The sequence below is a fragment of the Macaca fascicularis genome, chromosome 6, assembly GCF_037993035.2.
Source record: "Macaca fascicularis isolate 582-1 chromosome 6, T2T-MFA8v1.1".
Taxonomy (NCBI): Eukaryota; Metazoa; Chordata; class Mammalia; order Primates; family Cercopithecidae; genus Macaca; species Macaca fascicularis.
Window position 1 is genome coordinate 36970684 of NC_088380.1, and position 16160 is coordinate 36986843.

The 16160-nt window shown below is 41.3% G+C and overlaps 1 protein-coding gene across 1 annotated transcript in view; it reads left to right on the plus strand.

The window, feature by feature from the left end:
* SLC1A3 (solute carrier family 1 member 3) overlaps nucleotides 1-16160 on the plus strand; it is an 84263-nt gene that overhangs the window by 64751 nt on the left and 3352 nt on the right. The window contains exons 4-9 of the mRNA XM_005556731.3: nucleotides 1899-2103; nucleotides 4929-4971; nucleotides 7799-8091; nucleotides 10511-10744; nucleotides 11279-11473; nucleotides 15086-15220. Coding sequence (XP_005556788.1) covers nucleotides 1899-2103; nucleotides 4929-4971; nucleotides 7799-8091; nucleotides 10511-10744; nucleotides 11279-11473; nucleotides 15086-15220 — 1105 coding nt within the window. The remainder of the gene's footprint in view (nucleotides 1-1898; nucleotides 2104-4928; nucleotides 4972-7798; nucleotides 8092-10510; nucleotides 10745-11278; nucleotides 11474-15085; nucleotides 15221-16160) is intronic.

A 16160-nucleotide genomic window follows, 5' to 3' on the forward strand; every position in this document is an offset into this window, starting at 1 on the left:
GGTTCCACAGGGAGAGAGCCGGAAGAATTGCAGGCTTTGGTGGTGACAAGTTCAGGCACTCATGGGAAAGAGAGTGGGCCCCTTCTGAGAGAAATCATTTTGAGCACAGCCAAGCCAAGATATTTTCAGATGTGATTCAGACCTGAGAATGAAACTGCAGGGGGATGGGATACTTCGGTTGGGAACAGATTAGCCCATTTTTAACATAGTTGAAGTGTTGAAGTGGTGCCATCCTAACAAATGAATACTTAGCCCCTGGTTTCGAGAAAGTGGCCCAGGATAAAAGAGGCTAAGTGCATGGCATCAAAGCCAAAGCTGGCCTCCTTATCTGTGGGAGCTACGGTTGGTTTTCTCAGAGGCAGAAAGTGCACTGAACCTAGTTACGTAAGACCCGAGTTCAAGTTCCCACTCCATTCCACTTCGTGTTAAATCCTTTAGACTGTTACTTAATTGCTTTTTAATCTGTATTACAGGTTGTTCAAAATAAGAACATATGAAATACTAAGGGCTTATAATGAAAATTATAAGTGATACGTTTCAAATACAAATGAAATTATAAAATGAAGGTCATGGCTTCAATTTCCACTTAAGCTAATTACCTTTATATTAAGATTTTTGAGCAAACCCAACCAGTTATCTGGCAATTGTAGACACCATTTTTATCAGTACTTTACTTTCTAAATATGCAAATATTTAGAGTTTGCACAACCTGTACATATGTTTGTGTGAACAGGGCCACTAGCTAAATATTAAACCACCATTAGAATCTGATACTCATTATTGAAATACAGTATAACCTTTTAATACATTTGTGGAAACACCATTTTAAATTGTTTTTAAAAAACTCAATTAACTGTAATTGGATTACACTATAATTGGATTTTAGTGGGATTGGGGAGGATAAAGAATGAAGAAAAGTGAAGATACAGCTAATAAAACGGAAGAGCTCATATTAATATAGATAATTTAATCTTTTGAGAGTTTTGTGTCTTTTCCAATAGTTTCTCAGTCGAAAATGCATCAAACTGTGTTCCATTAGCTACAGCCATTAGGAAAACCTTAAAAGTCATGCCTCCTTTTTTCTCTAGGATGACACCTTGCCTGAGGCAGACTTTGAAGATGTCCTGAAAATGAGGGAAAGAGGGATGTTTAGCATGAGATGAGGCATCTCAGACCTGTGGGACAAAGTAGAAGAAGACAGGGTACAAGAATGAGAACTGTGCCACGATAATTTTTTAAAATTTTTTGATTGGATGAGATGAAATAGCAGAGAAACTATTTGAGAACCTTATAACCCAATGTCTACTTTAAATGCAAATTGAAGATAGATCAGTGGGTGATCAGAATAATAGCTTACATTGTACATTAAAACATTAAAAAAAAGACTCCCAAATACATATATAAAATAATTCCTTTGAAAGAATTTAACGGCAGTTAATCTGTGTGTGAATCACCACAGTGCTTGAACTTGAAGTAAACTTAGATTATCCTGCCAGAAAAATGTTTTAAGTATTTCTTTACACACACATGCACACAGGCACACTCACACACACACTACTCACACTCGTAGCTTCCCCAACTAGTGGTAACCTAGGAAAGAATCTGATGCACTTTCGGACCATTAGAGAACAGTATTGATTTGGCCATGTGAAATCAACTCCTGGGGCAGAAAATGAGTGACTGCATGTTCACTGACACCGCTGATGCCTCACCATTCTAGCCTCAGCCTTTTTCCTTCACCTTGTAAAATTTGGGTCCAGGTTCTCACAATATGTACGAAATCCCATTGCTGGGTGGGATGAGGGTAGGGGAGTATAAAGGAAATGCTGTTCCCATTGTCTTCCACTGCAGAATTCCCTGGACTGACTTCCTGAAAATCTTCTGTTTGCCTCCACCAGGAATGGCGGCCCTAGATAGTAAGGCATCAGGGAAGATGGGAATGCGAGCTGTAGTCTATTATATGACTACCACCATCATTGCTGTGGTGATTGGCATAATCATTGTCATCATCATCCATCCTGGGAAGGGCACAAAGGAAAACATGCACAGAGAAGGCAAAATTGTACAAGTGACAGCTGCAGATGCCTTCCTGGACTTGATCAGGTATGTCCTTGCAAGCCCGTCCTTTGGGGTGTATTTTCACCATCCAGATCCTCTTACTGGGAAGCTAATCAAACCCTGGAAGTTGTGTCTGACTGAACCAGCCTTACCAGGCTTGAAATGAAGGTCATATAGCTTTACTTCTTTCTTATAGAAATTGAAGGAAGGATCCATTTTCTGATCTTGTATGAGAGAGGCGAAAAGAGCAAGGAGAAGATATGAATTTTGAGAACCTTGCCTTTAGGATTCAGAATCTGGTCACTGAGCTCTCTCAACTATGCAGCTCACCTTGGAATTTTAATAATTCTTAACCTATTTTTCTTAAGTACTGTTCTTTAAGGCTAGTTTTTATTCAACTATGCCCTATTCTTTGGACCCTTCTGATTTAGAACTTGTGATCAGTATCATTGCCCACCATGCACAACGCATTATACACAATCTGGTTCCAGAGGGACTTTAGAGATCATCTTGCCAAACCTGTCCCAAGGTTTTCCTTTCATAATATTTGTGGAGAAAGAATTTGGCAGGTCTGTAATAAAAGAATAAAGGATGGTTTCTTTAGCGTTGTTTTACATACAAACCATACATTGATTACAGATGAGTCTTATCTACTACTTGAAGCAGACTTGGTAATAGAGTCAGCCTTATGTAGAACTGTGAAGTAAGTCAAAATTCAATCCTGGCACCTTCCTGCTTCCTCTCCCCTACACACCTGCCCTTGCTCAGTCAGGTCCTGGCAGAAAGCATACCACATACTCAAAAGGAACCTTGAAGAAGGTTTGCCAAGGTGCAGGCAGCCTTAAAGGAACCTACCAAGGATGGTGAGGCCCCAAAGCACTAACAGTAAGAAACTATTTTGTTACCACCCTTAGCTATGAAGGAGCAAAAGAAAGGAGGTGTTATGGAACCCAGAAAGAGCTATAGCCTCGGGAGGGAAGGGCCTCAGGAACCCTAAATAGAGGAAGGAAGCTGCCACCAAATCTGTCAAAGAGAGCTCTAGGAGAATATAGACTCCCTCTGCCCTGTGATCTGTTAGTGCATGTCACTAGACAAACCCAATAGGAGTAGGAAGCCAGAGGGCAAGAGAACCCATGTGTTGTGGTCCACAGAGGCCAGGCTCCCAGGGCACAGACAGAATGGAGAGTGAATCTAGAAGGACAAAGGAAAGCTATCTCATAATAGGCTCTAGATCCCCCATCTGCTTAGCATTCCCCCACCGTTTAGTCCCTCCCAGCCTGTTTTCCCAAAGACTAGCTATTTCCTCCCAGCTTTTCAGCTAACTTACCTGCAGAGTGACTGGGTTGTCAATTCTAGATACCTGTGTAAAAGACCCATTCCCCATTGATCATCTGAAGGAAATTCCTCCATTGCATCTCAAGGAATGGGGCTGTGGCAGGTAAAGTCAAGAGAGGTTTGGGGAGCAGAGGGTACCTTCAGCAGCACCTCTCAATTCCAACCATGGGTGACTTTCTACCATCTCTATGTATGTAAACACTGCCCAAGGGGCCTCTTCTTCAAAGTCCTTTTTCAGGGAGTTAATCACAATGATCTGCATGTATCAAGCCACCCTGTAACATTACTCCATGCCAAGCTGACATTCAATAGCTATGTTTTTATTTAGTTCATACAATTAATTAAGGCTTTTCACTATTTCTTCATGAACTTTACCCTCAGATCATTTAGATTAGAAGTATTTTATTATATTACATTTTCTTTCCCTATAATTTTTACTCCTTGTTTGAAGAATTGGAATCTCATCATCCCCAGTCTGATTGATCCATCAGAAGACTGTTTCTGCCCTGCCTTGCTCCAGTGACAAATGTATCCTGTTCACAATCAATCACTTGGTTTGAGCATGTATCCTGGAATCTTCTGAATGCACATTTCTATCAAGGTTGATAGCAACAACCCCATAGATAGATAAGAAGGAAAAGAAAACAGGATGGTCTAGTAGGAAGAAAGGGACAAACGTTTATAATATTAAAATATAACTTTGGTAACATGCAACTGCTGGAATCTTGAGCTTGAGATAACTGCCGGGTCATGTCTCCTTCTCCCACAGTCTTTCATCTTGGAGCCCTAATGATAGTTTAATCCAATCTCCTCTTTAAGAGATAAGTCAACTGAGATATAAATGGGTGCCATGACTTGGCCAGGGTCACACAGCTGATGACAGACTTCCCAGCCAGAGTGTTGTCCCTCACTCTACCGCCTACAAACATAAACACTGCTTTGACACAGTCTCTGAAGAAGTAACAAATCCTGCCACATGGGCTTCAAGTTCAAATTTTGCAGGTCATCTCTCCATTGGCTACCAAAGAGCTGCAGAAGCTTTAGCAATTCAGTGCCAAACCCCCGTTCCCCAGAATGCCTTTGGGAGACTTTTGGAGAACAAAATTCCATAGGCTGACCATGGCTTTTGATTCAAAACATTTGGTTCCTAGACACATGGCACAATAACCAAAATGACCACTACTGAACAATACCTTAGTTAGCCAGAAAGCTAACGATAAAAGTCATTTCCATTCTTACTTTGATTATTCCTAGCAGCAGAGCTTTTAATAAGATAATGGCTGAATCAAGAACCCCATTGGCTGACAAGAGGATAAATGAGTCGAGTTTGGACTCCCCTGAAAATATAAACTACATGGGCCACACTTAGGGAGGACCATATATTCCTTTTCAAGTCGTAAAATCCACTAACATTTTTCTTTTTCCATTTGTTGCTTGGTTCAATGCAATCTTTACCCTACACACAATGAAACAGAATTTAAGGAGCAAACTTATTACTTGGAAAATTTTGCAAGTGACTATTATTTTCTTTGCAGGAACATGTTCCCTCCAAATCTGGTAGAAGCCTGCTTTAAACAGGTAAACACTCTACAGACATTAACTCATCTTTGAAATTCCTCTTTTTTATACCAAACCAAGTGGGACCCTCTTTCCCCCCTCATTTCTCTGCTATAAGAAACACTTCTCTTGTCAACCAGATTAAAAACATTAGTGTTTTCTAGGAATTTTTTTGGGAGGGGATGGTCTTACCTTGTATTGAAGGCTTAGTAGTTGCCAGACACTGTGTGTCTTGCATACAAATAGCTCATTGAGTCTGCTATTGTTAAGAAGGCTAATCACAAGACCCCCCCCCCCCCCCCCCCCCCGGCTTCCTATCCCCCAACTCCCTGCTGGCAAAAGCCCATCAACCAAGCAAACACCAATATAAAATATATTTATAACTTGCCTTAAAGAAGATTAGAGAGATTATTCAGATTTCTGGGTTTGATTTAAATATCAATGGACTGGTTTGTTTTTTTTTTTTTTTTTCAAGTCTACCAAGGACCTAATGGACTCTAAAGGAGAGCCAAAGCAAAAAGGAATGGCATCATCACTTATGGAAATCCTGCTATATGCCAAGCACTAACATTATTTTTAGTCCTCACATAAATACAATAAATATCATTGTCTTCATTTCACTGATGGGGCAGTTCATCTATATGAACTCAAGACAATTATGTATCATGCACAGATTCTCACAAGTAGTAAGTGGCAGACTCCGAATTCAGATTCACTGTGTTGACTCCAAATTCTGTCTGCTTTCTGCTACTCCATTCTGCTTCCAAGAAAGGAATATTCAGGGTGATGAGACCCCGACCTGGAGGCTATAGTGAGGTCCAGCTCCTTTTAGCTCATATGCAAGCAACTCTTGGCTCTGTGTTGTGGATACAAATACCTTTTACTATTAGAAGATAAAATCAATAAAGCTCACTTTAACCTCACTTGAATATAAGAACTTTGTTGCCTAAAATATTAAAAGGGAAACAGACACTCTGGGTTAAATAACACTTCCCATACATTTCTCCATATAGTGTCAATTCACTCCTGTTGTAATTCCCTAACGCTTCTGCTTAGGATCTGTAAAACAAACCAAACAAAACCCCAACCTAGTAGAAGACTGTGTTTTACACATGTAAGTCTCCCTTTGTTTTTTTTTCCCTTGTAATAATTTTTAAGACTATTTTTAATATGTAATACATGCACACATTGAAACATTCAAACCAAATTCTTTCTTTTCAAATAAATAAGCCTGAGGCCAAAATCTAACTTTCTTTGTTCAAAAACAACTATAACTATAAATAATAAGTGCCTTTCAATCCAACCAGCCAACTCCAGCACCATGGGGCTGACATTCCAGTAAGTCAGCTGGCCCTGGGTGATATCAAAAATGTTGATTTCCAGATCTTTCAGATAGAAAAAGTGCTGACTTGTGCAGATTGATTGTGTTTGATTTGGATTTGCATTTACAGGATTTTGAAGGGAAAGAAAATCTTTCTCTCCAGGTCTAGTTGGCTTAGACCAGAACTCTAACAAGGTTGCAGTTTCTGTGCATACTGCAGAGTGTAAGGGGAATGCGTTAGAGGCATAAGAAAGGCTGATCAGGATTGAAAATCTACCCTGGACAATCCACAAAATGCATAAGAACCCAATGGAATAAAGAAATTTGAGAGTCGATTGGAATAGATGAATGGGGCCAATTTTTTTGTTGCTTGAAATTACCAGCGCTACTAACTGTTCAGGAATGTGTGCATAGTATTGACAGCTGGCCATGCCTTTGTTTGGGAATAGTTGTTTCCCAGTGGATAAGAAAGTTTTCCATTAACCCTTAGTAAAGAAATGACCAAGCACTTCATATACAGCAGCACTTTCTTCCCCTGGATTCTAGATTCACTCACCATCCATATATTATTACTCTTACTGGTGCTTTCCCTACAATCGCTATCAAGATCAGGAATTCTACTCTCATTAAAATCACAGAGGGATGAGCTTACTTGTTTCATGTGGCCAGCATCTCCTGACTGGGGCATCTATGCAGAAACTGAATAGATGATGGGAAAAAAGACCATCTCTTGAGTTAGAAGTGAAATCCCACTATAGACTTGGAGAAGGTGAGTTGTCCTCACCAACTATTAATCAGGCACCTATTCTTAAGAATTGATAACATCAAGAATGGCTTGGAGACTGGTTGTTTAGGGATTTTTAATTTTTAATACCCACTGAAATCTCTAAACAGGTCTAATCCCTGAAGGGCTTTGTCATTGAGCACCGTTAGCAGAAATTAGTACAGTACTTTAAAATTTGCAAGATGTTCTTCATACATTCTGTTTGATTATCACAACAACACTGTGAGGTAGAAACAGCACAGTTGTTCTTGTTTCACAGCTGTGGAATATGAGAGAAAGGATACCAGGTGATTTATCTATTATACCATAGCATGATCCCCACAGAAGGGAAGAGGACTATTGTGAATATTTGGGTTTATGGTTTAAAACAAAAATCCCATTATAGTCATTTTATTAGGGTTTCAGAAGAAAGCAAAAGCAGATGCATGTGTTCAGTCCAGCATCTTTAGTGGATATCTCCTTCCTGTTATCATTTGTTATATATTTGAGTGAGTGTGTGTGTGTGTGTGTGTGTGTGTGTGTGTGTGTGTCATGATTTGTATGTATTTCAGTATGTGTTTCTGTCTATGTTAAGAAAGTAGTAGGGGGTTGCCACAGATTAAAGAGAGAGAGAAAGAGACTTTCTATAACACTAATCTCTGAATACAGAGTAATAAATATCATTTTAGAAAATTTGACAAAGGAAAATATAAAGAAAAAAATAAAAATCACCTTTAATCCTCATTGTGCTTTTTATTTTTAAGTTTAAAACCAACTATGAGAAGAGAAGCTTTAAAGTGCCCATCCAGGCCAACGAAACGCTTGTGGGTGCTGTGATAAACAACGTGTCTGAGGCCATGGAGACTCTTACCCGAATCACAGAGGAGCTGGTCCCAGTTCCAGGATCTGTGAATGGAGTCAATGCCCTGGGTCTAGTTGTCTTCTCCATGTGCTTCGGTTTTGTGATTGGAAACATGAAGGAACAGGGCCAGGCCCTGAGAGAGTTCTTTGATTCTCTTAACGAAGCCATCATGAGACTGGTAGCAGTAATAATGTGGTATGTATTTCCATTTTCTGTATATGTTATATACGAGATGGTGATTGCCATCAACATGTGTTCTGTACTGAGGAAGGTGCCACGAGTCAGGATGGCCAATTGCAGTGATCTCACTCTGGTAAGCACAGGAAAATCAATGAACCTCTGGGCCTCTAGAGGCCTTGAACCTATCTGCAAGCCTCTCCTAATAAGTTTGCTTCCTTGTTTTCAAACCCTGTCACCTCCTTTTACCCCAGTGCTGATGGAATCTCATTCCTCGTTTCTCCATTTTTTATCTAGTTTTTCATTCAAGACCTAATTATTGAGTGTCTACTATATGCTAAGCGTATAGTGCCAGGCACTGTGGATATAGCAATAAAGAAAACATACAAGGATATTCCAGATCTTACACTCTTTTAAAGGAGACATACAATAAACAATTCAATCAACCATATGCTTTAGTCACAGGTGCTGTGGAAAAATAAAATAAAATAGCAGGTAACTAGGAGAAGGCACAAAATTTGCCTTGGATGGTGCAGAAAGGCCTCTGAGGAGGTGACATACTTTGTTAAGACCTGAATGAACAGAGGAAGAAGACACACCAAAGTGCCAGAAGAACGGTGTTTTCAGTAAAGGGAAAAGCAAACGGAGAGGCCCCTTAGGCCATCAGGAAAACTGAGGGCTCCTCATCTGTTTCAGCCCTAAGAAAGAATTGTAAATGGCAGTTCTGCTGCAATGTCTAAAGGATTCACAGGAAGTATTATAAAATGCCAAGTCACAATTTATGACAAAATTTGCTTTAATAAAGTTGACAGCAGGAGACAAAAGAAGAGACTATAAACCCAAGAGGAACATTAACCTTGGAAAGTAAACTTTACCCAACAGGGAGAAAACCCTTTGATTGACTTAGGCTTTCTGTGGAGGTTGCTTCTCTTTCATTCTTTATTTTTAATCCAGGCTCCTCTGTGGCACCTGAAGCAGGAAAGAATCCATTGCTAAGAAAAGCAGTCACTCACCAACATGATTAAAAATGCGCTTGTCTTTAATGCCACCAAAGCCCAGAGAAATCTATTTTTCAGGAATTTGTACAAGATGGATATGAACTTGGGCACAAAGACAGATCAGAATGTGGTCTCCACAGGAGCCCCCACTTGGAAGGCTCCTTTGAAGTCCTGGCAGGAACGAAAGTGGACATTTCTCTTCATATTATTAAATGCCTCCACCTTTCACCTCTTTTATGAAAGAAGCCCATTCAAGGCCCCTGAATGAATCTCACATGCAGCTTGTCTAGCAGTACATTCACCTGCACATTCAATGCTCAGTTACTATATTTCTGAAAACAGGTATTCCTATGATTTCCTGGCCTGGGTTCTCAAAGGACTTTTGAAAGAAGCATTATATTTTTCGATTTGAAACAAGTCCTCCATAGTTGCCAGGAGACCCTTATCCTTAAGTGTGATTGGCTTCTCTGTGTTTGGTAATGTGAGTTTGGTTGTAGTTTCCTGCACATATGAAACAAAGAGAAGGGAAATCCAGGCAGCGAGGTCTTTAAGCAACCTCTGGGTTATTTCAACTTGTAGAAGTCATTTTGAGTCTCAGTTGCTCTTTCTTGCATTGTCTGCAGGAGGAAAGCTCACAATGGCAGTAGCAGCCTGTGGGGAACAATGACTTCATTAGAACACCTATAACCTGATTGTGGTAGTACATACATGCACATTATTAAGTTTAATCATGAATTTACTTTATGGACATCTATTTATGGCAAGCAGTACTAGATTTTCATTTGCACTATAACAAAATTTTCTCTTAAAGTAAATTTACTTAAGTAAAAAAGATGATTGGAAGAATAATACTAAGTAATCTTGTAAGTGGTATGTAGATATGGAAAGGCAATAATAAAAGTAGCCCTTGAAAAAGAGAACTGACTGCAAACCTGAGACACTGGCGTACCATCGTGTGCCTCTTGCTTTAACTTGGGAATTAGGCTCTGATGTGGAAAATGCTTCCAAAAGTCTGGATGTTGGTGCAGTGGATTCCAGCAGTACAGGACACTTAGCAGGGGAGCAGGAGGCAGAGGGAGTGAGTGGCATCTGAGGACCAGAAAAGTGACCCCCGTGTAGTGAAAGGAGAGCTGTCTAGGAAGACAGAGGTGGGTATCAAAAGCTCTGTATCTGCCTTTTTTCCCAGGTTTAAGAGAAAAACATTGTGTCCTAGAGCAATTCTGAGGGAGGGGAAAGCCCGACTCTGCAAGAATCAGGGGAAATTCATATTTACAAAAGAAAAAAAAAAGAAGTCCACAGTTTCTGTAAGTCCTAATGGTATCCTGGGCAGGAAAGTTTGGCAGTCAACTCTCTTTCACTTTTTCTTATCACTTGGAAATTTCTGTGGACTAGCTTGGTGGAAACCAGACTCCAACCGTGCTGGTGTTGCTTCTCCCCAGGTACGCCCCCGTGGGTATCCTCTTCCTGATTGCTGGGAAGATTGTGGAGATGGAAGACATGGGCGTGATTGGGGGGCAGCTTGCCATGTACACTGTGACTGTCATTGTTGGCTTATTCATTCACGCAGTCATCGTCCTGCCACTCCTCTACTTCTTGGTAACACGGAAAAACCCTTGGGTTTTTATTGGAGGGTTGTTGCAAGCACTCATCACTGCTCTGGGGACCTCTTCAAGGTATGTATATATGTGTGGAAAATGAATCTGAAATGTTACCTTGAACCAGGGCCCCTCAAGTAGGGTGTAGGAGGAGCCATTTTATTCTGGGTTTTAAACTTCCAGGAATGATGAGTCAGCTTTCTCACTTCTCATGCCAATCACACCTATTTGGGATTCGGGGAATGCCTGGCTACATATCTTTTGCGGGGATGAATTGGAAATCAACTATCCTTTCCCGCCCACTTCATCTCTCTTTAATTGACATCTGCCTGAGGGAAAAGAGGCAGAGTGACTTGGCACAGGCTGTCGTGATGGGGGCATGATCACAAGTGATGCCTCACAGAGGAACCCAGAAGCAGGAGAGCTGCCAAATGACCCCGTGAGGGGACCACACTGTTCTTAACCCGCTCCCCTATTTATATAAGTGCTGACTCAATTCCCATTAAGTTACAACATGGGAGAGGAAGGAACTGTCTGTCCCAAAGACCAAACACACAGACAGTCAGAACTACCAGGATGCTCAGCTGATGTGCCCTGTTTCACTGTTCTCAGTTCTGCCACCCTACCCATCACCTTCAAGTGCCTGGAAGAGAACAATGGCGTGGACAAGCGTGTCACCAGATTTGTGCTCCCCGTAGGAGCCACCATTAATATGGATGGGACTGCCCTCTATGAGGCTTTGGCTGCCATTTTCATTGCTCAAGTTAACAACTTTGAACTGAACTTCGGACAGATTATTACAATCAGGTACAAGGAAAGAGTTCTATACAACCCTTTCTTAAGAATGCCTTTAAGGCTGGGAGCAGTGGCTCACACCCATAATCCCAACACTTTGGGAGGCCAGGGCAGGTGGATCACCTGAGGCCAGGAGTTCAAGACTAGCCTGGCAGCATAGTGAAACCCTGTCTCCACTAAAAATACAAAAATTAGCCAGGTGTGGTGGCATGGGCCTGTGGTCCCAGCTACTTGGCAGACTGAAGCAGGAGAATTGCTTGAACCCGGAGGCAGAGATTGCAGGGAGCTTAGATCGTGCCACTGCACTCCAGCCTGGGGGACAGAGCAAGACTGTATCTCAAAAAAAAAAAAACAAACAAAAACAAACAAAAAGAATGTCTTTAAAAGACAAGAGGATAACCAGGGTTGGGAAGGGGATCCCACATAATCAAGAGGTGGGGATTTGAGGTAATCATTTTATATTTAGATATTTTCATTGTTTTCTTTTTAGAGTATAGATGTATACACTCATTAATAACAAGGTTCAAAAAATATAGATACGTATAAAGTAAAAAGGAAAACTTGCCTGCCATCATATCGCCCCACATCTTTCTGTAAGTGACCATTGTTCATGTTTGGTTTGGAAAGACTCTTCCTATGCATAGACATGCACACACTTCTTTTTTGTAGTTAGTGAAATTATATTATACATACATGTTTGCCTTTGACTGGTTTGCTTGTCAATAGACCAATAAATATGTCTACCTCATCATTCTTTCTAATGTCTGTAAAATACATAGTATGGATATTTCTCCTTTTTAAAAGTGTTAGATTATACTTCAATATTTAAAAGCATTAAAATAGGTTAGCTTGTATATATACTGCCAGAAAATAAAAAGTTAGATGAACTTTTTCTCCTGAGTGAGTTTTTTGTTTTTTTGAGATGGAGTCTCACTCTGTCACCCAGGCTGGAGTACAGTGATGCAATCTCGGCTCACTGCAACCTCCGCCTTCAGGGTTCACACTACTCTCCTGCCTCAGCCTCCTTGAGTAGCTGGGACTACAAGGGCCCACCACCACTCCCAGGTAATTTTTTTGTATTGTTAGAGGAGACGGGGTTTCACCGTGTTAGCCAGGATGGTCTCGATCTCCTGACCTCGTGATCCACCCGCCTCGGCCTCCCAAAGTGCTGGGATTATAGGCGTGAGTCACCGCGCCGGGCCTGGGTGAATTTTTAGCCAGTGTAAGATAGATGACAGACCACACTGACAAGTAGTTCAAGAATCTGACTTTTGTGGAGAATTTTTTAAAACTATTATATTGGAGGTGTTCAGTGAAAAGTTATTTTCCTTTCCATACCCTCCCCCAGTCTCTTAGTTTCCTTCTGTAGAGGCAACCAGTGTTACCTGCAAGTTTCTTCCGTGTCCTTCCAGAGATATCCAGGCATACCCTTGTGCATATGCAAATATAATCCCTCCTTTTTACTTATTAAAAGTTATTTTGCACAAGGTCCGCTTGAGTCTAATGGCAACGGGACGCTTTCAGACTCACAATCCAGATCAGCCTCTGCTCTTCACTGTTGTGGGGTTTTCAAAAAATTGTTATTAAAAGTACATTTTGGAGAGCAAAATAAGTCAGATTTGGGGGGATTTTTATCACTCAACATTTTGTTGTGAAATTTGCCCTATATATAGGGAAGTTGAAACAATATTATAACAACCATCCTCTACCAGATGGAAAAATTGCAAACGTTTTGCCATTTTTGCTTCTTCTTTCTCTGTCTTTCTCTGCCATTATGACATTTCACCTGTATGTAATTCAGCATGCATCTCCTAAGAACAAGGATATTTTTCTACATAACCACAATAGTAAGAATCTTAAAAATACTTCCAGAATATTCAATCTATATTCAAATTTCCCCAGTTGTCCCCCAAAACATGTTTTTTACAGCTTTTACTTCCAGACCAAGTTCAAATCCACATTTATGGCCTACATTTGGTGTCTTAGTTTCTTTTCATCTAATCAGTCACCATACATTAGTTGTTATGTTTATTTAGAAATAAGTTGTTAGACTCTGTGTATGTTTTGTGTTAGTAGAAAATGATAATAGTTGTAGTAGGGTGCATTGGAGTAAAAAGGACAAGGCTGATCAGGGCCAGAGGTCACTGACTGACCTGGGGGTTCTGGGAACCTCAGGCCCAAAGTAGTTACAATGGGACTGAGGAGATCATTAGCTCAGCTCACCTGTAACCTATACTTTGGCATATTGATTGAAAGGCTCTGAGTTATAAAAAAGGTTCAGTTGCATGTGACAGAGTTAAAAATAACAGTAAGAGTGACAAACAAGATAGAAATATATTTCTCTTTCATGCAGCACAGCTCTGCTCCACAAAGCCTTCAAGGCTGATTGATAGGTGTTCTGTAATAAAAGGGACTGAGTCATTTGAGTGTTATCATTATCCAGGGGGTCCGGGATGACCTACCACCCCCAGATTTTAGCCAGTGGGAAGTGGGGAAATGGCATACCCTGCAAGTTGTTCAGTCACTTCCATGCATGTCTGACTGGCCAGAACTTAATCTAAGCTTCAAGGGAGGTTGGGAAGTGTAGTCTTCATTCTGGGGAGCAATATACCAGCTAAAAGTTCCAGTACCTTAGAAGGGGACCAGTATGGGGACCATGAATACTTTCTGTGCCAGACTTAATACTTTATTAATACCACTTATAACTAGCTAATACTTTACTATTTATAAAACATTTGCTTTGCGAGCCATGTCTACACTGCCTTCATAAAAGGTATTCCTAATACTATAAAACTTTGTGCATAAATCATTTTGCTTTTGAATTAACTAAGCAAACCAAACTAAGAAACCAAATTTGATTCTTTTAACAACATTAATCACGAATGTTCAGTAACTTTACAACCCTCCACTTGGATAGGGGAATTATTGGAAAGAAATTATTATTGTAACTCTACAGAATTTTAAACTTCGCCTTACAAAATACTTTCAGGGATGTTAAAAAGTGTATAGCTGCCAGTTTATTTTAAAACAACTAGAATAATAGGTCCAACTTCACAAGGGTCATTGTATGAGGACCAAATGAGATAAGCCACGATTAGTATATCAGAAGACACATAGTAAGCATATGATAAATATTAGTTAGCATGATGATTAGTTCAATTTTTTTTTTAATCTCATTTACAGGCTGGGCATGACGGTTCATGCCTGTAATCCCAGCAGTTTGGGAGGCCAAGGTGGGTGGATCACTTGAGGTCGGGAGTTTGAGACTAACCTGGCTAACATGGTGAAAGCCCGTTCTACTAAAAACAAGAAAATTAGTCAGGTGTGGGGGCATGCACCTGTATTCTCAGCTACTCAGAGGCTAAGACACAAGCATTGCTTGAATCCAGGAGGAAGAGGTTTCAGTGAGCCTAGTTTGCACCACTGCACTCCAGCCTGGGCCACAGAGTGAGACTCTGTTTCAAAAAAAAAAAAAAAAAAAATCTCATTTACTTTTTTCCTGAAGCACATCCTCTTGTGTTACATGGCAAGTCAGGCATTGGCACCGTGCGTATTTTGCAGCCTATATGCTCTACCTGGGGAGCTTTGTAAAAGTGTTTTCTGTTCTGGTACTTCTGTTAACAGCATCACAGCCACGGCTGCCAGTATTGGGGCAGCTGGAATTCCTCAGGCAGGCCTGGTCACCATGGTCATTGTGCTGACATCTGTCGGCCTGCCCACTGACGACATCACGCTCATCATCGCAGTGGACTGGTTCCTGTGAGTATGCTTGGCCTGCATTCTGACTCACTGTCACAGGGCCCACCTCTGTCACTCTAGGGCACCAGGCAGCCTGGCACAGCTACAGAAAGAACTCTGAGGAGAGGGGCCACTCGGCCCATAGTTAAATTGTCCTCATTGTCTGACCCCTGGTCCTTATCTGGAGACCGAGCCCCAGACGACATGTGCACTCACTCCCCTATCAGCCTGAGGGGCACATCTGGCTGCCACAGATCTCACTCCATAAAGCCATTCAGGAATTGGGAAACCCGCTGTCTGCAAAGGCAACATAAATCAGCAAGGCTGTTTCTGAGTTGCACAACACAACGCCACAGCAGCTGGAACAAAGCTGCAGGCCCCACATGCCAGCTCAGGCCCTGCCTCTGTGTGCTTCCCATTCCGGTGGGAATGATTTTCCCATCCTAGCCCAACAGGGTGAGGCTGAGCCATGCCGACACTGGGAAGAGAGCTAGTGTCATTAAGTGGAATTGAGTTTTGGATCTGGGAAAAGTTCCAAGAAATGTACCCTCCACACTCTCAAACTCTAACCTCTACAGGCCCATCCCTGTGCCCCCTTTCCTTGCTCTTCCAACTGGCATTCTCTGTGCCTTTTCTCTTGAAAGTTTACTTCCACTTTTGAAAATCTTTCCCCAGGATGCCCAAAGCAGATGCCTAGAACACAGTAGGTGCTGGAGTTAGCACAACGTGTGTTCACTGGAACTGAGACCATGAAAAGAGCTTGACAGTGTGTGTGAAGCCCCAGAACGGGCAGAGAGGATTCACTTACGGGGACCTGTGTTTGTGTCCTGACCTTCTGTGAGACCGGGCAGATTACCCAACCACCCTCAGTTCTACCTCTGTAAAATGAGGGTGCCTGTGTCTGCTACCTCCGAGGGGTACTGTAGGCTTCAGTGCAATGATGCCTAGAAAGTATGCAGCC